The sequence below is a fragment of the Mesoplodon bidens genome (assembly GCF_964165515.1).
Source record: "Mesoplodon bidens genome assembly, chromosome: 11".
Lineage (NCBI taxonomy): Eukaryota > Metazoa > Chordata > Mammalia > Artiodactyla > Ziphiidae > Mesoplodon > Mesoplodon bidens.
In genome coordinates this window covers 58,057,002-58,080,761 of record NC_138167.1, presented here as the reverse complement: position 1 = coordinate 58,080,761, position 23,760 = coordinate 58,057,002, and the positions used below count along the sequence as shown (strand labels likewise).

The 23,760-nt window shown below is 57.0% G+C and overlaps 1 protein-coding gene across 1 annotated transcript; it reads left to right on the top strand.

The window, feature by feature from the left end:
- Positions 1 to 3,055: 3,055 nt before the first annotated feature.
- On the top strand, positions 3,056 to 5,602 carry PIM3 (Pim-3 proto-oncogene, serine/threonine kinase). The gene is made up of 6 exons (XM_081248076.1): positions 3,056 to 3,426; positions 3,533 to 3,642; positions 3,731 to 3,781; positions 3,868 to 4,237; positions 4,774 to 4,950; positions 5,030 to 5,602. The coding sequence occupies exons 1-6, from the start codon at positions 3,342 to 3,344 to the stop codon at positions 5,215 to 5,217; spliced, it is 981 nt and encodes a 326-aa protein (XP_081104202.1). The 5' UTR covers positions 3,056 to 3,341; the 3' UTR covers positions 5,218 to 5,602.
- Positions 5,603 to 23,760: the final 18,158 nt, after the last annotated feature.

Below are 23,760 nucleotides of genomic sequence, written 5' to 3'. Positions count from 1 at the left end.
GCCCCCTGGGAAGATCCAAGCTGCTCCCCCCACTAAGGAAACACCTCCCTTGAGAGGCCACTGGGAACTTGAAGAGGCACCTGGCCCCGCTGTGAGGCTGCCCCTCTCAGCAGGATGGCCCCATGGAGGGAGGCGCTCACACCATGCTGGCCTGAGCCTCGGGCACACCGAGGGATGGTGGGAGGCCAAGGGACCGGGCCTGACCTCTGTGGTCAGTGCGGTGGCCTGGTGCCTCAACCTCAGCTGAGCCCTCCTCCTCGGGGCCTCTTCCCGCTGTCTGCAGGAGTGGCCCCAGCTCTGCGGCCCATGAAGTTGCTGACCTGGGCCAGGCCTGCTTGTGGGGCCCAGAGCTATTTTTAAGGCCCACCGGATGGGCCTTCCAGGAACCAGGAAAAAACAGGCAGGGTTTGACATCCTGCACTGCTGGGGGTGTGGCTGGAAGTGAAGTGTGGATCAGAACTGCAGGGAAGGGGTGGCCTGGGGTTACTGACCAAGGGCCATGCCCAGGGCAGAAGGGCAAGAGGCCCTTGGGGCTCAGATTTGGCCTTGTCTCCCTGTACAAGGAGGAACACCTGGGGGAACACCTCAGAGCCTCGATGTGCCAAGCTGAGAAACGGGTGGGTCATGTCTGCCTGCAGGGTAAGGGCAGGGGGAGGTGGGCAGCACCTTGCCTGAGTCATGCCCATTAGGCGGGGTCACTTTGGGTACCGGGGGCCCCCAGTGCCGAGGAAACATGGGCCCTGGGTGGCTGCACAGGCAGAGATGCTAGCCCCCTGCCCAGCCTATTCCTTGGGCCAGATTGGGCCTGAAAGAGGCCCCCCTGCAGGACAGCCCTTGGTAGGGAGGGGTGTCCAAGTCCATTCTGACCCTCAGGGACTCACAGTCCGTGCAGGACACACAGACACACACACACTAGAATGTCCAGAACACACAAGTCTGGACGAGATGAAGGCTCTGAGTAAACCTCCATCTCAGGAAAGAGGCTGCCTCCTGCTCTGTCCTCCACTCCCAGACTAAGCAGGGGACCCCTCGCCACTCCCAGAGTCCCCAGGGGCTTCCACAGGTGGCTCAGCCCAGCTTCAGGGCTGGGGGAGGAGGGACACACACTGCCCCTTTCTGAAGGAGAGTGAATCCTGCTCTGAGTCTGGGGAGACTCAGGGTCTTCAGATCAAGACTCTGCAGCTGGTGGGGTGCAGGGGGTGGCCCTCAGCCCCAGGATGCTGGCCTCCCAAGGCTGACTCTCAAGGCCAGGGACCAGCTGGGCGCACAGGCCTGGACACCCAAGGAGGACTGGCCTGCAGGTTCACATGGGGGTCTGGAGGCCCACAGGGGAGGCCACAGGGAACCTCGGCCCCTGTCGGCTAAGTTGGAACTGCCCTCAGAGTCACATCTTGACACCTAGACCCAGGATGCTCTCCAGCACTCCTACCCTCCCTAGCCCAGGACAGGCTATGGGTCCAGGAACCTATAGCAGCCTAATCTGAGGAGGAAGCCTCTGAGGACCATCCAGTGGTCCTCTGGAAAAACCCACAAGAAGACAGGAGTCCCTGGATTCCACTTCAGGGGCAGGCATCCTGCCTTGGATCTGATCCCATGAGGAACCCTGTACTGGCCTGAGAACTGTGGTTAACCGGCTGGCCCTGGCCCTGCCTTTATGGGTCCACATCACAGGCGGGCAGTGGACAGAGCTCCGGAAAGATAAAAACCTAAGAGCTGTACCAGTGGAGGGTCCACTCTCTGCCCTGGGAGAGTGACCGTGGCAGCTAAGGGATGTGACTTGGGGTAGGCTGGGTGTGCTGAGGGAGCCAGCAGGCTGGCCAGGGCCCCTGAGGCAGGTGAGTGCACATGCTTGGAGGTCACACCTGAAGGTAACCTCTGATGGGCCCAGGGATGTGGATGCCATGATTAGGTCCCAGCCTGGTCCCCAGGGGCCACGGGGAGTACCTGCGATGCCAGAAGGACCAGTACCTTGACCTCTTGGCTCCCCCAACCCTCAACCCTCTCTGGGATGGCTGTGGGAAGCAGTGGACGTCCTGAGCTCAGCCACTGGGGCTGGCAGACAGCTGCTCACACCTGAGCTGCTCAGGCCGGTGACTTGGGCTGAGGTTGGCAACCCGTGGGGTTGGATGAGTCTGTGCTCTACAAAAGGCAGAGGAGAGGCTCAGGTCCAGTCGAGGGACCTGAAGACCTAGGCTGGCTCCGGCCCTGACAGAGGCAGTCAAGGTGGCCTTCCTGGTAGAGGTGGACAGCAGCTGGGCCTGGAGGGCAACCAGGTGGGTGGAGAGCCGAGGAGGACTCTCCAGACACGGGGTCAGCAGGGCAAAGTTCCTGGGAGGGAGGCGGAGTCAGGGAGGGACCTCGGGCTGCGGGCTTTGAGGTCAAGCCCGGGTAAGAACGAAGGCCCGGGGTAGGCAGAGTGGAGCCTCAGCCCACCCGGGGGCTGCGAGGCCCGGGGCGCTGTCGCCCGGCGGGGTCCCCCAGGGGGCGGAGGTGCCAGCCGCTCCAGGCCACGGGCGCGCCGGGGTGCGCGGACTGCCGGGGAGGTACGAGCACAGCCTGGGGTATCGGGGGCGCCTCCCGGACCCCACCGCCGCATTCCTGGCTCAGCCGCCCGCGCCGGGCCGGTGTAGCCGGTGACCTTCCCGGCGCGGCCTGGGGCGGGGCCATGGCCCCGCCCCACCGCGCGACGCCATTGGCTGGGCCCCGTGCCCTTTGCAAACACCGGCTCCCATTGGCTCCCGCGGCCCCGCCCCGCACTCCCGGGCCACCGCCCGCGCGGGAGCTGCGCGTGCGCGGGGGCGTGTGTGAACGCGGAGAGGTGACGCGCCACGCCGCGCCGTGCGCCTCCGCGACTCCGCTCCCGCCAGCTAGTCCCAGGCGGTTCGCCGCGCCCCTCGCCCGCCCCCGCCCACTCCGGAAGGCGCGCAGGCCTCTTCCCGCCGTCGCCTCGGCAGCTTACGCGGGTTCCAGAGGCGACCCCCGCCGCTCAGCCCCGGCGGAAGGGGGCGGGGCCCCGGCTCGGCCCGCCCCCGCGGAGGGATACGCGCGGCCGCGGCCCAAAACCCCGGGGCGAGGCGGTGCGGGCGTGTGAGCGGCTCGGCCTGCTGCGCGTGTCGTCGTGGTCCACGCGGGGCTTGACTGGGCAGTGCGCCGCGCGGACGGCCTCGCCCGAACAGGCCCGCGCTCCGAGGCCGGCGCTCCCGGCGCACCTGCCCGCTGTCCGCGTCGGGGCTTCGCGCGGCCCGAAGAGGCCGTCCTCCCGCGTCCTCCACCGCGCGGGGAGCCGGTCCGGGCGAGAGGCGGCGCGGAGGCCGGGGGCCCGCGCCCGGCCGCCGCCCGCGATGCTGCTCTCCAAGTTCGGCTCCTTGGCGCACCTGTGCGGACCAGGCGGCGTGGATCATCTCCCAGTGAAAATCCTGCAGCCAGGTATGCGGGGGCCGGGGGTGTGGGCGCGCACCGGGGTTGGGCGTCCACCGGGGTCGGGGGGCCGGGCTCCTCGGTCGTACCAACCCCGCCCGTGCGCTCTTCACAGTCAAGGCAGACAAGGAGAGCTTCGAGAAGGTGTATCAGGTGGGCGCCGTGCTGGGCAGCGGCGGCTTCGGCACGGTCTACGCAGGCAGCCGCATCGCCGACGGGCTCCCGGTGAGTCTGGCCGCCCGGCACCCGGGATTCTCGGCCCGCGCGCGTCGTTGTGTCCGCGTGGGCCTGACCACTGGTCCCTTCCCCCCAGGTGGCCGTGAAGCACGTGGTGAAGGAGCGGGTGACCGAGTGGGGCAGCATCGTAAGTGTGGGCGGGGAGCGCGGGGCGCCGGGCGGAGCGGGGGGCGCGGGCGCCGGGCGGAGCGCGCTGACCGCCGTGTCCCTTAGGCCGGCGCGGCTGTGCCCCTGGAGGTGGTGCTGCTACGCAAGGTGGGCGCGGCCGGAGGCGCGCGCGGGGTCATTCGCTTGTTGGACTGGTTCGAGCGGTCCGACGGCTTCCTACTGGTGCTGGAGCGGCCCGAGCCGGCGCAAGACCTCTTCGACTTCATCACGGAGCGGGGCGCGCTCGACGAGGCCCTGGCGCGCCGCTTCTTCGCGCAGGTGCTGGCCGCCGTGCGCCACTGCCACGGCTGCGGGGTCGTGCATCGCGACATTAAGGACGAGAACCTGCTGGTGGATCTGCGCTCGGGCGAGCTCAAGCTCATCGACTTCGGCTCGGGCGCGCTGCTCCGCGACACGGTCTACACCGACTTCGACGGTGAGCGCCCTCCCCGCGGCGAGGGCCGAGGGGCTGGCGGCTGTTGGGGCCGCGCGCCGCGCTGGCGTGCCCAGAGCGGGGCCTCGGGCCGTTGGGTCCGGCAGGTTGGGGCGCGGGGCGGACTCCAGACTCCTCTTGGCCGGCGCCGCCTCGGGCCTCCCCTGCGCGCGTGCGGAACGCGGGGGCGCCGCGCAGAAATCCCCGCATTGCGGTGCCGGGGAAGCCGGGGCTCCCTGCCCCTCCCCTTCCCGGTATCCTCACCTCACATCTGTTTGTTGTGAAACCGGACCCCGCGCTCATGTGACCCGCCTCCCGCGCCGGGCCAGCTGGGGGGGCGGGGCGGCCGGCGCCGGCGGAGGCCACGCCCGCCGGGGTTTTTCCAGGATGAGGACCGGCAGGATTTCGCGGCGGGCCCCTCCCCCGGCTCCAACGCGGAGAGGATCAGCTGGGAGCGCGGGGTCTCGGTGTTCGCGTGCTGCCGGCCTCGTGGGGCGCTGAGCCGGCAGCCGGTCTGCTAAGCCCCGTGTGTCCCCCAGGTACCCGCGTGTACAGCCCTCCGGAGTGGATCCGCTACCACCGCTACCACGGGCGCTCGGCCACCGTGTGGTCTCTGGGCGTGCTGCTCTACGACATGGTCTGCGGGGACATTCCCTTCGAGCAGGACGAGGAGATTCTCCGGGGCCGCCTTTTCTTCCGCAGGAGGGTCTCCCCAGGTGCGCTGAGGGGCTGGGCCTGCCACTGGCGGCGAGGTGTCGCGGGGCGGCCTTGTCCTGACCCCCTCTTCTCCCACAGAGTGCCAGCAGCTCATTCAGTGGTGTCTGTCCCTGCGGCCCTCTGAGAGGCCCTCGCTGGACCAGATCTCTGCCCACCCCTGGATGCTGGGGGCTGAGGGGGGCACCTCAGAGAGCTGTGATCTGCGGCTCTGCGCCCTGGACACGGACGATGGGGCCAGCACCACGTCCAGCAGCGAGAGCCTGTGAGCAGGGCCTGCGCGTGGCCGTGGGAACCGGAGGGGACCCCTGCCCTATGCCCGGGCCCCACGCTGGGCCGGCTCTGCCGGGCTGCCTGCTCCTTGCGAAAGCAGTGATCTCTGACCCCTGGTGACTTTTGCCTTTGGCACCGGCCCGGTTCCTTTGCTTTGAGTGCCTTTTCGAACGCTGCTCTCACGGGACTTAGTTTTCTCAAGCTCTGTCTGTCCAAAGACACTCCGGTCCAAGCCAGGTCCCGCCTGCCCACCGCCGGCGCTTGACCCGAGACCGTCCCTCTCCTGTGCTGCTCCGGAGGTGGCGCTGACCTCCCCGCCCCTCCGCGTCTGACGTGTCGGACCAGGAGCACTCCCGTGTCTTGTGGCCTCGTCTCACGTGGGCACAGCGTCCCTCATCATGCCCCCTCTCCCACCCTCGTGTCTCGGTGTTCGTCTGGGCACGTCTGTGCACAAGCAATGCAACGTTCAGGCCTTGCTGCCCGCCCGCCCACCCGATGCGTGTGCAACCTCTTATTTATGGTGTGACCCTGAGGAGGGCTATTTATTGTTTAATTTATTTGTCGAGGTTTCTCCCTCCTAGCAGCCCTACCTCCTCAAGGCCTGTGGGCAGAGGAGGGGGCGGCTGTGCGTGTGGACTCCAGGTCCCAGTCCTACCCGTGTCTGTCAGAAGGTGGACTTGTACAGTGGCTAATTTAAGGGGAGTGGGTGACCCCGCCACCTTGCGGCTCTGCGCCCTTGGGGGGTGGGTTTTAAATTATTGACCTTGTACAGTCTGCTTGTTGGCTCTGGAGGCTGGGGGGTGGGGGGACAGAGTCTCAAGCCTTTAATTTATTTCAGCAGTTGTGTTTGTGTGATCCCGGTGTGCATAGGCACTGCGGATAGGGTTTTCTTTCAGTTCAAAAGTGAGATGTCTGGAAATCATATTTTTTTATACAGGTATTTCAATTAAATTGTTTTGTATTAAATGGATATTCTGTGTTTACTGGGCTGGGTGGTCTGGGGTAAGAGAAGAGGTTTGGGGAGAAGGGGTCTCTGGTCCCTGCATAGCTCCCTCTGGGTTTCCTGTGGGGAGGTGGCAGTGTGAGGGGCTCAGGCGCTTCCCTCCCAGCTTGTGGCCTTCTTGCTTCCCCACTCTCGGGACCCTGCTGCCCCCAGGGGAGTGGGAAACACGCTGTGCCCTCAGGGGCCCCTGAGGGGTGTTGGCAGCACGAGCCTGGGGCCGTGTCTGGCAGTGGCCCCAAGCGGCTGGAAGGGGTTCTGAAGGATGAGAAGTTTGCCAGGGGAGGGGGTGGGAGGTGTTCCAGGTGCAGAGAACAGAGGTGGCACGGTTGGGCTCCGGCCTGACAGGTGCAGGGTGAGGTGGTGGATGGGAGCCACAGCCAAGTCCAGGTGTGGACACGTGGGCCAGGCTGCAGTGTGAAGGGCAGTCTGTGGAGCGTCTGGCCATGCCCTGCCCCGCCTCCACGGCAGCTCTGTGCTGGGCATCTTCTCGTGCTGGGGCAGGTGCTGGACCACCCAGTGGGCCAGGTACACGTCTTGGAGCCTCCAGAGGCCTGTCCCTGGGTCCCACGGCCCAGGTCCCGTGTCACATGCCCGCTGGTGGGCCCTGCGAGCAGAGTTGGACAGAAGGGCGTCCGGGGGCCGAAGGTTAGAGCAGAGGCAGGAGGTTTTGGAAAGCGAAGCTGGAGGAAGTGAAGTCGGCCTTTCCCCCGGCGGGCAGGCGCTGGGGTTCGGGCTCCGGGCTCAGCCACTCAGGAAGTCAGCGGGCGTTCGTGGCCTGCCTGGGGCCTGGCGCCTCCCCCCGGAGTTGCTGCTGAGGCCCAGGCATCTCCAGGGTGGCCCCTCTTGGTGTGTGGGGTGCCATGGAGCACAGCCCGTGGCCCTGGGCTGGCAAGCCTGCCCGAGTCCTCCCAGGCTCCGTGGGGCTCTTTTCTGTTGCTCACCCTGCCTCTCCACGGAGTGGGGCACTCAGGCAGCGGCCCCGCACCCAGGCTTGAGGACAAGCCCCCGCCCCGCCCCGCCCTCTCGTGACAGTGATCCACGTGACACCATGATTCCGGCTCCTCATCTTGCCAGCTGAGGGTGCACCCTGCCCATTTACCCCCCATTCTCAGTCGGTCCATCTTCCAGACCATCCAGTGAGCACTCCCAAAGCTCGCCTTAGTGTGGGACCCAGTCCAGCTTGGGGAGGGCGAGACGCCCCCCACCGAGTCGCCAGGCACTGCAGCCTGCTGGGAAGGCAAAGGGCTCGTGGAATTGGGGACCCACTTGCTGGGAATGGTCTGTGCCACTGGTGCCCCTGGTGTCTGCGAGCCCCTCTGCCGGGGTGGGATCTGTCCTGCCGGTCAGTACTGGCCCTGTCGGTGGGGCTGGGCCTGGGGCTGGGAGAGGGGGCTCCTCTGGCCCAGGGCCTCTTGGGACCAGGATGCAGTTGTTCCCACGGGCAGGATCCCCAGCCCCGCCTTGAGGCTGCTGCCACTGTCGGCTGTGTGGACGGCTTGGGGCTGGAGCAGAGGGGACAGGCTGCTTGAAGACTGTGGACGGCCCGACCCCCCAAACCCTGTCCTGCCCTCCTCGAGGCGGCCAGCTCCTGCGCCAGGCCCAGGCTTCTTCCAGCAGCCCCAGTCCCAGAGGCTCCCCTGGTCTGGGGCTCTGACTGTGCTCTGCCAGGCCAGCCGCCATCTCCACTCAGCTTTTGATATCTTGGCCAGGTTAGTATCGAGGCTCCTTTAGAATCACGTGCTCACCTCCAGCCCTCAGGGGCTTTCCTTGGGGTTGCACAGAACCCAGAAATCATCACGGAAAGAACCGGAAGCCTGAACGCGCTATGGCCCTCGGGGGTGCGAGCACCTCTGCTCGGGGGCGCCCACACCCACGGGAGCGATACAGTACACCCCGTGCTGTGATTGCTTTGCTCACGGCCAGGCCTCCTGGGGGCTGGTGGGTGCTGGCCAAGCCGACAAGGTGGCAGGCAGGCGTCCTCTCCGGGCTGCTCACCCACCTGCCTAAGGCCAGCCCAGCTTCCGGGGCAGCGTCTGGGAGGCAGATCCAAACCCACTTGCCGCAGCTGTCAGGGCCTCGTTGTTTCTTTCCTTCAGCGCAGCCCCCAAAAGGAAACCTTGGCGTGGCTTTGGTGCCAGGGCTTCTGAGAAAAGGGAAGTGAACCCACCTGGGAGCCCTACCCAACCCTCTGGGCATCCAGACCCTGGCTGGGGGAATCCCCGTGCTAGTGAAAGCAGCGCAGAAGGAAATCCGAAGGGGACAGGCTGGGTGGCTCCCAAGGGGGCGGTGGAGGCTGGACAGGCAGGGGCTGGGGGGCCATCACCTGCCTGCGTGACCCTGACCGTGAGCACTGCGGCTGGGAAGGGCACCCGGGTCTGTGGACGCCGGCACCTCACAGGCCCGGGGTGGAGCAGGACAGGGCGCACACACTGAGCTGGAGGCACACCGGGGCCTCTGGGGAGGGCGCCCTGTAAGCGGCGGGGCCCGGGGTCCTGGGCAGGCGGCAGGGACGGTGTCAGCCAGGCCCGGCTGGCCCACAGTGCAAGGGGAGGGAGAGGAGCTCGCTGGGCCCAGTTCATCCCTGACCTGCAGCTGTGGCTGAGGGATGCAGGGCCCAAGCTGATTTGCTGGCTCTGGGGTTCCTCAGTGGGTCTGTCCCCTCTCTACAGAGGTCTCTGATTGGAGCGGGGCGGGGGGAGCTTTCTGAGTCCTGGGCACATGACTTCCAGGTTGGCCGGCTTTCCAGGCAGCCTTGGCAAAACCCTGAGCTTTGATTACACAGTTGACACCCCGCTCTGCCCGCCCCCCGCCCGGTCCCCAAGGGCTCCTGGCAGTCAGGCCTGTCCGGGCAGGGAGGGGAGCAGGACCTGCCCCTCCAGCACTGGTTACGGCCCTCCTCCTGGCCTGGTCCCTGCAAGAAAGCCCTTCCCAGGGAGCCAGGTTGCAGGTGCCAGCCAGGGAGCGGTGGTATGCGGGCCTGCTCCTGGATGAATGAGTGAAGGGCCTCTTCTGGGGGTAGGTCTCCTGTACTCAGCACTGAATGAGCCAGGTGAGGGAAACTGAGGCTCAGGGAGGTCAGGGACCCACCCAATGTCATAAACAGCCAAGAAGGCCCACCCCACCTAGGGAGGGGAGGTGCCCTAGGGCGGGACCCCATCTTCCTAACACACAGAGCTCGGAAAGGTGGGCTGGCTCTGACCTGGCCTCTGGCCCCCTCCTGCCCGCCCTGCTGCCAGGAGGCTGCCTGCCCTGATCTGAGGCTCAGGCCTTCGGTGGGCAGGGGACCCTGACATCACTGGGCCTGCACACCTGCTGGGGAGGCTGGCATCTGGTCCAGGGCCTTCAGGCTTCCCCACCCCAGGCAGCCCTGCAGGAACCTGAGCCAGTTCCTTGGAAGGATGGAGAGGTGAGCTGCTGATGCCCGAGGCATCAGGCCAGGCCCAGCCCAGGGGCCATCTGCCCCGTTCCTTGCGGACCCCAGGTCCCCGCCAGAGCCTGGGCTATGGGGAAGGGGCTGGACCGTGAAGATGGGAAGGCCCTGCTGGTGTCAAGTGGCAGGGCCTCTCTGGGTTGTAGATGCCCTGGGTCCTGGGACCCAGTGACTAGGAAGCCTGGGAGGCTGGCCAGGAAGCCAGGGTTCCTGGACCACCGGGGCACTGCCCGAGGCTGTGTGAGCCTGAAAGCACCAGGCCGCTTGCTGGTCTCCCACTTCTCACCTTGGTGGGGGGAACGGGGCCTGGAGACATCTGGACTGGGGTTCATATCACAGCATGGCCCGCTTGATGCGTCCCCACAGAGGCACCCCCATCCTGGCGAGAGTGTGGGGAGGGGTCTGCAGCCCCGCCCTGCGGAGCACCCCAAGGGGGTCGCCCCAAGCCTCCTGACCCTCCCTGCCGGCTGGCTTCTGCTCACCACGCCTCCCCCAAGCCAGCTCAAAGGGCCCTTTCCCTCTGGAGGGAAGCAGACACTCCCGACCCCGGGGGGCTCACCCCTGCCAGAGGGGCAGTGGCCCAGACAAATGGGCATGATGGTTTCAGGATGTGACAGAGACATGGTGGTGGGGTTCTTAGGGGTCACTGTCGGCCTTTCTGCTGAGTGGGCCCGAGAGATGGCGCTGGCAGCTCTGCAGAGATCTGGGGAGGGGTCGCTGGCAGGGGGAGTAGCAGATGCAAAGGCCCTGAGGCAGGTGGAGCCCAGGCCCAGCTTACTCAAGGCTGGAAGCAAAGGACAGACACAGGAGGGGCCGCACAGCCTCCACCAGCACACGTGCTCCTGCATGTGGCCCTGGATTCTCCCGACAACCTGCTCCACCTGGGTGGGCTAAGGGGGTGGGTAAGCTGAGGGGAAGGAGGCTTCAGAGGCCCTGAGTCCTGAGCGAAGCCCTGGGGCTGCTCTGGGCCTTCCTGCCTGAGCTCCTGCCTGTCTCAGCACTCCCTGCTGAGAGATGAGGGTTAGGATGGAGCTGGCCCGCAAACCCCAGCGTGCTGGCTGCCGAGGTCCCTGGTGCCACGGCTGACTCAGCATCCTTCTCAACAGGCCATAGCAGTGGGGGGGGGTGCCCCCTACCCAGGGGCCAAAGGAGGCGCCCAGTGACCCGAGCCAGCCCTGGAGCAGGTCAGGGGCTGCTGCGGGGTCCCGGAGTCCCAGCTCTGCCCCTGCCCAGTGCAGACCACTCAGCAGCCACCTGTCTCCCCTCCAGAAAGGCCCAGGGGGTACCACAGAAAGGGTGCGTGTTTGCCCTTGACTGTGTGCGTGTCTGTGCGTGTCTGTGTGTACCTGTGACTGTGTATGTAGTATGTGTGGGTGTGTAAATCTGTGTGGTCTGTGCATGTGTCTGGGTGCTTGTGTGCATGTGCATGCGTGTGTGTGTGTGCATGTATGTGTGATCCAGCACAGGTTAGTGTGCGTGCATGCATGTGTATCTGTGCCTGTTGAGTGTGTGCTCCAGTGTCTGCATGTGTGTGCACCCGGGCAGGACCTCATCTAGGCAGAGCCCGGAGCCAAGACTCGGGGTGTCCTCCCCCCGTGTTCCGCGGCTGCCTCTGCTGTATGACGCACCCTCCCTTCAGAGGCCGCAGCAGCCCGTGGGGGAGCCCCTGTGACTCAGCACCTGCGGGGGGTGGGAGGTGACAGAGGAGGAGCCCAGAACCGGGCAGAGAAGAGAGCAGGAGGCTGCAGCTGTAAGGTCCTGCCCCCCGAGCCCTCCCGCGCCCCAGCGGCCACCTGCTGCGGTGGCAGTGCGGTCACACGCATGTACCGGTGTCAGGGCACAAAGGCGTGTTGGCCCATGTGTAGGAGCCGTCTTCAGCCCCAGAGGGGGCTCAAGAGCCATGACGGCAGCAGGGTCATGGGAAGTGGGGGTTCCCAGAGGGCCCTGCCGAGATCTGAGGGGGATTGGGGTCGGGGGGCCGAGGGGAGGTGGGTGTGCTGGAGTGAGGGGGGGTCCCGGGCGTGAGGTACACGTGGGGGGCTCAGGGTCCTCCAAGTCCAGGAGGCAGGTGGGCCCCCGATGACTCGGGAAGCAGAAGGCAGTCAGACCCGAGGGGGAGTGGAGGCTCCCCAGGACCCTGGCCACGTGCCCAGGAAGCCCACAGGCAGTGAGGCCCTTCCCTCTAGAGGCCCCCCCTCCAACAAGTGCTTAAGGGGAGGCCCTGTCTGATCCTGGTGCTGACCTGCCCTGGGCCTGAGGACACCTCTTTACCCTGAGGTGCGGGAGGGGAATCTCAGGACCTGGGGGTGACCGGGGACTCGGAGCTGTGGTCCACTGGCCTCCCCACCCTGGGACGTTCTGTCCCCTTCCTCATCACACGTGGTCACCATGGGGCCAGCAGTTCTGTCTGCCGTGTACCTGACTCCCTAGTGGGCAAAAAGGAGCTGAAGTTTGGGGATGCCCGGGGCCAGTGGGGTCTGTCACGGGACAAGAAGCAAGGGCCGAGCTGGGCCTGGAACACAGAGGTGTGCACCGTCGGGTGGGCAGGGTGGGTGCCATCTTTCACCCCGGCCACGCCGCAACGGTCCCTTCCCTCGGGACACTGGAGCATCAGGTGGAGGAGCCCTGGCCTGGGGGTGGGGTCTGAGGGAGGGGCAGAGCTCAGGGCAGGGTGGTGGCACTTGTGGGGCAGGCCCAGCCCCTTGGCACCATGTTTGTCTCTGCCCAGGCAGCCCACCCTGCCCATCCTCGTGGGGGGTCCCCCCTGGGGTCCTCCAGGCCGTGTCTGTCTCCGGGGCCCTGCTCACCACCACCCCCAGGTGTGCCCGCCCAGGTACGCCCCCGCCCGTCCCCGTGCAGACACCAGGCCTTTCTCTGCACAGCCACCAGGGGGTCCTGGTCAACCCTGCCCTCTCACCCGTGCCCAAGAGCCGCCAGCTGCCCCCGCCTCGGGGCCCACCCTCACCTCCCCTAGATAGTACCCCAGCCTCCCTCTGGTCCCCAAAGATGCTATGGGTCCCCCACCTCCCGAGGGGCCTGCTAGCTCCAGGACCTGTGGGGGGCGGAGGTGATGAGGAGGCCTCCACCAGGGTAGAGCCCCGGGGGCAGGGTCCAGGTCAGGCCCTTCCTTTCAGCTGGCTGCCTTTTTAATAACAAGCAAAATTCCTCTTAAAAATACTCTGAGCCACTTTAAACATTTCTCAGAGAGTTAAATGGAAATCTAATAAAATCTGTGAAAAGTATTTTTAAAACAGCTTTATCGAGGTGTAATTTACATCCCATGAAGTCCACCCACTTTCAACGACTTCAGTGAGCCACCCACCCTTCAATGGTTTTAGTAAAACTTCCGAGTTGTGCAACCACCACAGTCCGATTTTAGCATGTTTCCATCCCCTCGATGATCCCTTGTCCCCCACGAGCAGTCACTCGTCCCCCACCCCAGCCCCTGGCAACCATGCACCTGTTTTCTGTCCTCACAGACTAGCCTTTTTTGGACATTTCATATAAACGGAATCTACAACTTGTAGTGTTTGGTATCTAGCTGCTTTCGCTGAGCACACGCATTTTGAAGTTCATCCGTGACGTAACACGTCCATAGTTGGTTCCCATAAAAATATTCCATTGTAGGGAACACGTTCTGCTTATCCATTCACCAGCTGATGGATGTTTGCTTTTTTCCCCCACATTTTGGCTCTTATGAATAAGTCTGCTATGTACATTCAGATCCATGTCTTCGTGTGCACATACATTGTCATTTCTTTTAATTAGGTAGATACCGAGGAATGGAATTGCTGGGTCATGTGGGAAATTTCCATGTAACTTTTGAAGAAATTGGCTCTACAGTTCGCATTCCCACCAGCAAGTACGACGCTCCCAATGTTTCCATGTCCTTGTCAACGCTCATTATCAGCTTTCATTCTGACTGTAGCCATCCTTGTGGGTGTGAAGCGGTGTTGCATTCAGTTTCAATTTTATTTTCCTAATAGCTAATGATGTTAAGCATCTTCTCACATTTGATTAGACATTGCACCAAAGAAGATACCCAGCTTCCCTCCTCCTTCTTTGGTTAAATGTCTAATCAGACTTTCGACCTATTTCTTACTTGGATTCCTTGTCTTATTGTTGTTCTTTAAAATCTTATATATGTTTGTAAATTGTGGTAAAATATACACAACAATTTTCAGTGTATGTCTTATTTTGAGTTGTGAGTGTTCTTTATAGATTCTAAATACAAGTCCTTTATTATTAAGACATATAAGATTTGTGAACATTTAACCCAATTTTCACCATCTTACTGCTGGTGTTTGAAACGTTTACTTTTGACCAAGTCCAATTTTTTTTTTTTTTTTTTTTTTGCAGTACACGGGCCTCTCACTGTTGTGGCCTCTCCCGTTGTGGAGCACAGGCTCCGGACGCGCAGGCTCAGCGGCCATGGCTCACGGGCCCAGCCACTCCGTGGCATGTGGGATCTTCCCGGACTGGGGCACGAACCCGTGTCCCCTGCATCGGCAGGCAGACTCTCAACCACTGCGCCACCAGGGAAGCCCCACCAAGTCCAATTTATCTATTTTTTCCATGGGTCCTGTCTTCAGTGCTTGCTGCACCTGAGAACACTATGCATCACTCAAGGGCACAAAGATTTTCTTTTATGTTTCCTTTCAAAAGTTTTATGGCTTTAGCCCTTACATTAAGGTTTATGGTTCATTTTGAGTTAATTTTTGTGTATGGTGTGAGGTAAGGGTCCAAACTCCTCTTTCCCCCTGTGGATATCCAATTGCCATAGCACCATTTGTTGAAAAGAGTATCCTTTTCCCCAGTGAAAGCTGTGGCACCTTTGTCAAAAATCATCTGATCATTTATTTCTGGACTCTCAATCCTGTTCCATCGACCTGTATGTCAATCCTTACTGCAAAACGTGCTGTCTTTATCGCTGTAGCTTTATTGTAAGTTTTAAAATTGGAAACTGTAAATTCTCCAGCTTTGCTCCTTTAAAAAATTGTTTTGGCTATTTTGTGTCCTTTGCATTTCCATACACATTTTATGATCAGATTGCTAATTTCTGCCCCCCAGAAATCCACTCACATTTTGATAGAAATTGCATTCAGTCTATTCATCCATTTGGGGAGTATTGGCATCTTAACAATATTGAGTTTTCCCACCCATGAACACTGAATTTCTCCCCATTTATTTAGATTTCTTTAATCTCTCTTAGAATTGCTATGTAGTCTTAAGTGTACAAGTCTTGCTCTCCTTTTGTTAAGTTTATTCCTATTCATTGTATTCTTTTCATTGCTGTTGTAAATGGAGTTGTTATCTCAATTTCCTTTCTGGATTGTTCATTGGTAACATATAGAAATGCAGTTGGTTTTTGTATGTTGATCTTGGGTCCTGGAACCTTGCTGAACTCACATATTAGCAGCTTTTTCCCTCTATGGTCTCCTGCCATTTGGCCCCAAATGTGTCACAAATGCAGAAGTGGATAGTTTCTGGTGGAGGAAAAGGGAACCTTCAGGTATGTGGAAAGTACCAGGAAAATAATGGAGAGGAAGAAGTTCAGTGAAATGATGCCAGAAGCTTTAAAATTTAAACTCCCGCTGTCACCCCTAATCCGAGTGTGCATGGATCCGATCCTAATTAGCATATCAAATACTTGGAAAATTGATCTGACAGGTAGACCTCCACCCAGGTCTCAGAGTGAGTACTAGGTGGTGCCCATGGGGGCAAACCTGATTAGAACAGCAAACACTGAATATCGATTGGACATTGGAACCAGAGCCCATAGGAAACTAACATTCTCCATGGGCGGGGGAGTCCCATAATACTCAAATGTCTGGGATAGAAACTGAAATCACTTCATATATGAAGAACATGAAAATCTCACCTCACATAAGAAAAGACAATAGACACCAATGATGGGATGACACAGATGTTTGAATTATCTGACAGGGACGTTAAAGCAGATTTTATAAAAATACTTGAACTACAAATTGCAAACAGTCTTGACAAAATATTAGCATAGAAAAACTTAGCAAAGAAATAGAAAGATATAAAAAAGCAAACAGAAATTTTGGAACTGAAAAATTCAATAACTAAAACAAAACAAAAAACCATCACTAGATGGATCAATAGCAGAATGGAGATGACAGAGGAAAGAATCAATGAACTCGAAGATATATCAATAGAAATGAATCTGTGGGGATTCCCTGATGGTCCAATGGTTAGGACTCAGCGCTTTCACTGCCGAGTGCACAGGTTCAATCACTGGTCAGGGAACTAAGATCCCACAAGCTGTGTGGTGTGGCCAGAAAAAAAAAAAAAGAAATTAATCTGAAAAATAGAAAAAAGATTTAAAAAACTGAACGGAGTCTCAGGGGCCCGTGGGACCACAACAAAGGGCTATATTTGTGTTGCTGGAGTACCAGAAGGAAAGGAGAAAGACTGTGGGACTGAAAAAATATTTTGAGGAAATAATAACTGAAAACTTTGCAAGTTTGGTGAAAGATATAAACCTACAATTGAAGAAGCAGGGCTAATCCCATCCAGGTTAAACTGAAAGAAATCCACACCAAGATGCTTCAAAATCAAATTGCTGGAAACTACAAACAAAGGAAAAACCTTAAAAGCAGCCAGAGAAAAATTATGTATTACCTATAGAAGAACTATGATTTGAATGACTGGGCTTCTCTTCAGAAACCATAGAGACCAGAAAGAAGTATAGGTAATACAACATTTTTTTGAGCACTGAAAGAAAAGAAACGTCAATTCAGATTTCCACACCTAGCAAACTTCTGTAACTTGATAAACAGCATCAACAAAATCCTACAGCTAATATCATACTCTCTGTGAAAGACTTACTGTGAAAGGCTTTTTCCCCAAAGATCAGCATCAAGTCAAGGATGCCCATCTTGTCATTCTTATTCAACACAGTACTAGAATTTGTAGCCAGTGCAATAGACCAAGAAAAGGAAATAACAGCATACGACTGGAAAGGAAAAATAAAACTGTCCTTTTTTTCTAGCAACACAATTATCTATGTAGAAAATCACAGGGAATCTATTTTTTAAAAAAGAACCAAACTGTTAGAACAAAAAAGTGAGTTTAGAAAGGTTGCAGGATACAAGATCAACACAAAGAAATCAATCATATTCCTATATATAAGCAGTGAATAATTGGAAACCAAAATTTTAAGAAAGTTACTATTTATAATAGCTCCCATTTAATAGATATTAAAATGTCTAGGTGTCAATTTAGCAAAACATGTACAGGATCTGTGTGCTGAAAACTACAAAATGCTGTTGGAAAAATCAGAAAGATCTAAACAAATGGAAAGACTTACCATGTTCATGGATTTGAAGACTCAGCGTAGTAAAAATGTCATTTCTCCCCAAAGTGATCTACAGATTTAACACATTACCAGCCAAAATTCCAGCAAGATTATTTTGTAGATGTAGACAAGCCAATTCTAAAATTTATATGGAAGGGCAATGAAACTGGAATTACTAAAACAATTTGAGGACTTCCCTTGTGTTGCAGTGTTAAGAATCCGCCTGCCAATGCAGGGGACATGGGTTCGATCCCTGGTCCAGGAAGATGCCACATGCCACAGAGCAACTAAGCCCGTGCGCCACAACTACTGAGCCTGTGCTCTAGAGCCTGTGAGCCACAACTACTGTGCCTGCATGCCGCAACTACTGAAGCCCGCGCGCCTAGAGCCCGTGCTCCACAACAAGAGAAGCCACCGCAATGAGAAGCCCGCGCACCACAACGAAGAGTACCCCCGCTCGCCACAACTAGAGAAAGCCTGCGCATAGCAACGAAGACCCAACGCAGCCAAAAATAAATTAATTAATTAATAAAAAGAAAAAAGACAGTTAAAAAAAAGTTTAAAAAACCCCACAAAACTCAACACTAAGAAAACAACACAATTTACAAATAGGAAAGGTCTTGGGACTTTGGGCATGGGTTTGATCCCCGGTCAAGGAACTAAGATCCTGCATGCTGCGCAGTGTAGCAAAAAAAAAAAAAAAAAAAGAGAGAGATGTAACTACAAATGCAAAAAGTCTTGAACAGACGCTTCACCAAAGGGGAGGTATAGATGGCAACTAAGCACATGAAAAGATGATCAGCGTCCTTAGCCACGACTGAAACGAAAACTAGAACCTTGATAAGAGAGCACTGTGTGCTTATCAGAACGAGTAAAGAAGAAACACTGACAATACCAAGTGCTGGCGAGGATGGGAAGCAAGGGGAACTCTTGGATGCTGATGCTGGGAAGGCAAAGCGGTGTGGCCACTCTGGGAGATGCTTTCTCAGTTTCTTATGCAGGTAACTATATGCTTACCACGGGAAACAGCAACCCAACCTCAGGCGTTTATCCTAGAGAAATGAAAATGTGTGTTCACACAAAAACCTGTACATGAATACTGGTAGTGGCTTTATTTGTAACAGCTGGAAACAACCCAAACATCTTTCAGTGGGTGAATGGATGAACGGACCGTGGTGATCTACACCATGGAATACTACTGAGTCACGAAAGAAACAAACTGTTGATTCACACAACCTCCCAGATGAATCTCAAGACATTACAGAGTGAGAGAGGCCAGTCCCCAAAGGTTGCCTTCTGTCTGTTTCCATCCACAGGACCAACCTACCATCATGGAAAACAGATCAGTGGTTGCCAGGGGTTATGGGTGGAGGAAGTGTGCCCGAAAGGCATGGCAGGGGGTAGGTTTCAGGGTGAGGTAACTGTTTTGTAACCTGTTACAGTGACGGCTATCCGCATGTGTTAAAATTCAGAGAACTGGGGCTTCCCTGGTGGCGCAGTGCTTGAGAGTCCGCCTGCCGATGCAGGGGACACGGGTTCGTGCCCCAGTCCGGGAAGATCCCACATGCCGCGGAGCGGCTGGGCCTGTGAGCCATGGCCACTGAGCCTGCGCGTCTGGAGCCTGTGCTCCGCAACGGGAGAGGCCACAACAGTTAGAGGCCCGTGTACCGCAAAAAAAAAAAAAAAAAAAAAAAAAATTCAGAGAACTGTCCACCAAAATTAAAAAGTCAATTTTTAATGGAGAGGGATAAATTAGGAGTTTGGGATTAACATATACACACTACTATATATAAAATAGATAATCAACTAGGACCTACTGTAGAGCACAGGGAACTCTACTCAATATTCTGTAATAACCTATATGGGAAAAGAATCTGAAGACGAATGTATATATATATATACATATATATGTGTATATATATGTATATATACATATATATGTATATATGTATATATATATTATATATATATATAAACTGAATCACTTTGCTGTACACCTGTAACTAACACAGTATTGTAAATCAACTATACTCCAATATAAAATACAAATTAAATTTTAAAAAGTCAATTTTACTATGTGACAGTTAAAAATTAGATGAACAAAATATTTTTTAAATGTATGTTTCAAGCCATTTTTACGCGCTCCCGGGCTTTCTCCTCGCAGCGAGTTCTCCCGCCGGGGGGCGAGGGGCGACGGCCGCGCTTTCTCGGGGCACCCAGTCGCACAGTCCGGCGCATGCGCCCGGGAGCCGGGCGGATGGTCGCGGGGTCCCTCCTGGGTGGGTCAAAGGCGAGACAGAGCCTTGCAACCCAAGAGGAGGGAGGTGTCCTCAAAGATGTTCCCCCCAATAAAAGCCACAGCGGGGCGGGACGGGGGGCAGGAGACGGGGGCCCTGGAGCCCCGTCCCTAACCTGCCGCGGAGGGGCCGCCAGGCTCCCCAGCCCCTCCCTAACCCCCCGCCCCTACCAGGCTCCCGGAGGCCTCCCGGGGCCGCCCCCGCCCCTCGCCCTCCAGGGCGTGTAGGCCAAACCCCAGCCTCGTCCCCCGGGGCAGCCTCCCTCCTCCGACGGGCCCGCCCCGCAGCTGCTCCCTCTCCGCACCCCACCTGCGCCCCAGCCGCCGACCCCCGGAGGAAGCTCGACGCTCCCCAGCCCGCCGCGGGGACCTTGCGGAGACCAGACTTTGAGGCTGTGGGCGGGGTATCCTAGCGGCCGGCCCCGCCCCCCGCCCATCCCTCTGGCTCTTCGCGGAGCTCGCACCCGGCAGAGCCCCGGAGGCTCCTGGGGCGCAAGGGCTGGGAGCGCTGCGGGCGCCGGGGCGGGTCGGAGCTGCGGAGAACCCTCGCCCGAGGCGCCAAGTGACACTGGTCCCGCTGGAGAGGCAGGTGCGCCCCTCACCGCGAGCTCTCGGCTGCTTCACCCACAGCGCCTCTTCCCCAGCCGGCTGGACACACGCCCTCCCCAGTGGTCATTGCTGCGTCCACGTTCTGGGGTCAGACGTGCCCCGGAATGCCCCGTCCCCCTCCCCGCACACCGTACGCCCAGAGGCTGCATCTTTCCCTCCCCTCGCCCAACCTGGGGCCCACTCCCCAGCCTGATTCACGTCCGCGTCTGCCCCCACGGCCCACTGTGTCCTGTCCTCAGGCTGTGCTCAGTGGCGCCCAGAAAAACGTAGAAAAGGTATGTTTAAACGTGCACACGAAGAGTTTTAGAAAAAAAGAGTCAGTCGCCTCAAAGTAATAAGCAGCCGTTTAAAATAGCATTAAAATCATCAGAATCTTATTGGAAGCTGTACTCATGAAGGTTCTGCGGGAACTGACCACTCTTCGCTTTTTGGCTGGAAGAGGGTGAATGTGGGAACCTGTTGCTGGTGGGCGCGCACAGCTGCCCCGAGAGGTGCAGACGCCACCGAGGCCCAAGCGCTGCTGTCCGGAGGTCCCACTGCCAGGACCCGTCTCCCCGCCCTGCCTGCCAAACTGCCTCCCCTTCCTCTGGTGGCCCAAGCTGGACACCCAAACCCTGGCCTCTGCTCAACCTCCAGGGGCAGAGACCACCACCCAAGGACAAGCCCTTCAGCCCTCCTCAGCGCAGAGCCCAGCTCGCAGCTGCAGCCCGCCCCCCTACACGAGTTGTCGTTCCTGCAAGCTAGAAACCCCCCTAACTGCCAAACACGTCAGAGCCCAGCAACTCTGAGGCATCGACCATTTCTTTGTTCCTTCCTAACTAAACTCAGGGGGTGTCCCCCCACCCTCCTTCTGAGAACCCTTGGCAGTCGGGCTTCTCCCCCAGGGCTCATCTCGTCAAGGTGAGTTCCTGTCTCCAGATGGCCATGATCAGAGGTCCCCTCGCTTGGCCCGCAGCCTGGTGACAGTTGATCCTTTCCTGGAAACTCTCCTCCCCTCCTCAGCTCTGACCACCCCCCCCTGCCCCCAGCGTCCTCACCCAGCCTCTCCTTATGCCCACTGTGCGCACGCTGGGGCCTCTGCCACTGCAGTCCTTCTGGCCTTTCCATGGAAATCCTCAACAAGACTTCCAGAAGACTTCTCATTAGAAGCCTTGGAGAACACAAGCCAGTGGGAGGACATATTTGAAGTTCTGAAGAAAAAGAAAGACCTGTCAACCAAGAATTCCATATCCAGTAAAACTATCTTTCAGAAATGAAGGAGGAAGTAAGATGTTTCCAGATAAGTAAAAGTTCAGGGAGTTCATTTCCTGCCCTACTGGAAATGCTAAAGAGAGTCCTTGGGGCTGAATGAAAACACACTAGACAGTAACTCAAAACCACGAGAAAGTACAGAATACAGTAAAGGTTACTGCATGGGAGAAGCTAAAAGCTGGTGTTATTGCAGTTTTGGTTTGTAACTCCTCTGTTTTTTTCCATATGATTTAAAAGGCAAATGCATGAAACAATAGTCATAAATCTATGTTAATGGACACACAATAAATGAAGATGAATCTGTGACAACAACAGGGGAGGGAAGTGGATGTGTAGGAGCAGAATGTTTACTACTGAAACCAAATTGGTATTATTCAAACTAGGTTTTTATAAGTTTACGATTTTAATTGTAACTCCCAAGAAAACCAGTAAGAAAATACTGGGGAAAAAATACAGAAAAGGAAAGAAGAAGGACATCAAAATAGTACACCACAGAAAATCAACTAAATACCCAAAAAGGCAGTAATAGAAGAACTGAGGAACAAAAACCGTATAAGACATATAAGAAAACAAATAGCTATGGTAGAAGTAAATCCTTTCTTTTCAGTATTCACTCTTTTTAAAAAAATATTTATTTACTTGTTTGGGCTGTGCCGGGTCTTAGTTGAGACATGCAGGATCTCTGTTGTGGTATGCGAACTCAGTTGCGGCATACATGTGGGATCTAATTCCCCGACCAGAGATTGAACCCAGGCCCCCTACGTTAGGAGCGAAGAGTCTTACCCATTGGACCACCAGGGAAGTCCCTCAGTATTCACTTTAAATGTAAATGGAGGGCTTCCTTGGTGGCACAGTGGCTAGGAATCTGCCTGCCAGTGCAGGGCACATGGGTTCGAGCCCTGGTCCAGGAAGATCCCACATGCCACGGAGCAACTAAGCCCGTGCGCCACACCTATTGAGCCTGCACTCTAGAACCCATGACCCACAGCTACTGAAGCCCGTGCGCCACAACTACTGAAGCCCATGCACTTAGAGCCCATGATCCACAACCACAGAAGCCACCGCAATGAGAAGTCCAAGCACCACAACAAAGAGTAGCCCCCGCTCACGGCAACTTGAGAAAGCCTGCGCGCAGCAACAAAGACCCAATGCAGCCAAAAATAAATAAATAAGTAAATAAAATATATATTTTAAAAACTTTAAATGGGTTAAACTCTCCAATTAAAAGACAGAGATTGGCAAAGGTGATCCATCTTTGTACATATGCTGTGTACAAGAAACTCACTTTACATACAAAGACACAAGAGGTTGAAAGTAAAAGGATGGAATAAGACTTTCCATGCAAATAGGAATCAAAGAAAGCTGGGGTGGCTATGTTATTATCACCCAAAATAGGCTTGAGGACAGTTATTTTTCCTTAGATCACGTATGGAATGGGTTGTACCTGCCTGGATCATACAAAGGGTGAGATTTCTGTCTTTACAGTCTCTTAATGCTCATCCAATAATAAAACTGTTTCATCCCTTTCTACCCTTGTGGAAGGACTCACTGGGTTTTTTTGGGGGGGTATAAATGTATTTATTTTATTTATTTATTTTTGGCTGCGGTGGGTCTTTGTTGCGGTGCGCGGCTTCTCATTGCAGTGGCTTCTCTTGTTGCGGAGCACGGGCTCTAGGCACGTGGGCTTCAGTAGTTGTGACTCGTGGGCTCAGTAGTTGTGGCTTGCAGGCTCTAGAGCGCAGGCTCAGTAGCTGTGGCGCACGGTCTTAGTTGCTCCGTGGCGTGTGGGATCTTCCTGGACCAGGGCTCCAACCCGTGTCCCTCGCATTGGCAGGCAGATTCTTAACCACTGTGCCACCAGGGAAGTCCGACTCACTGGGTTTTAATTGTTTGTCCACCAGCTCCATCTCCTTCCTGTCTTGGCGTGAGACCCAGCCTGCCATTCTGCCCCCAAGACCATCCCCTTCCCTTTAACCTGCTCTGATTTTTCTTTCTGAATAAACCTTTTATGTCCTAGATAATTTACTTTTTTTTTTTTTTAATGTTTATGCCTCTCTTCTCTGCCTTGGGCAGGGATCTATGTCTGTTTTGTTCACTGAGGGAGTGATACCCAGAAGGCACTACAGAAGCACTGGCGAATAGAGGCAGCTCAAACTTACCACGTGCAAATGCCAGCTCCTGCTGCTACATTTCCATCCCAGCCCATGGAGCCCCACCCTCCAGACACTGAGGAACGTTGGTCTATTTGACTCATACCCCTGTATCCAAGCCAGGGCACCCCGTGGCCCCACCTGCCTGCCACACCCCCTCACCTGTCCATCCTGTTAGAACCAGACTCACATGTTGCCGGGACCACACTCTTCTAAATGGCAGCCCCTTCCACACTTCCTATTTGCTTTCCTGGCCTCCTTCTTCTCGCACTGGCACTGGGCACCCCATTATAAGTTACATATTCAGCTGTTTGTGGTCTGTCTTCCCCATGCAAAGGTCAGCTCCAGGTAGGGTGACCGATGGCCCTGTTTGCCTGGGGTTTAGGGATGAAAATCCTGACCTGAGAAGCCCCGCAGTTCAGGGCAGACCCAGGCATTTCCCCAGCTCCGGGGCCAGTGCTGTTTGTTATTAGTAC

Coding starts and splice junctions, on each gene's coding strand:
- PIM3 (XM_081248076.1), top strand. CDS start 3,342: ATGCTGCTCTCCAAGTTCGGCTCCTTGGCGCACCTGTGCGGACCAGGC. Junction 3,643..3,730: donor GCATCGCCGACGGGCTCCCG/GTGAGTCTGGCC, acceptor CCTTCCCCCCAG/GTGGCCGTGAAGCACGTGGT. Junction 3,782..3,867: donor TGACCGAGTGGGGCAGCATC/GTAAGTGTGGGC, acceptor CGTGTCCCTTAG/GCCGGCGCGGCTGTGCCCCT.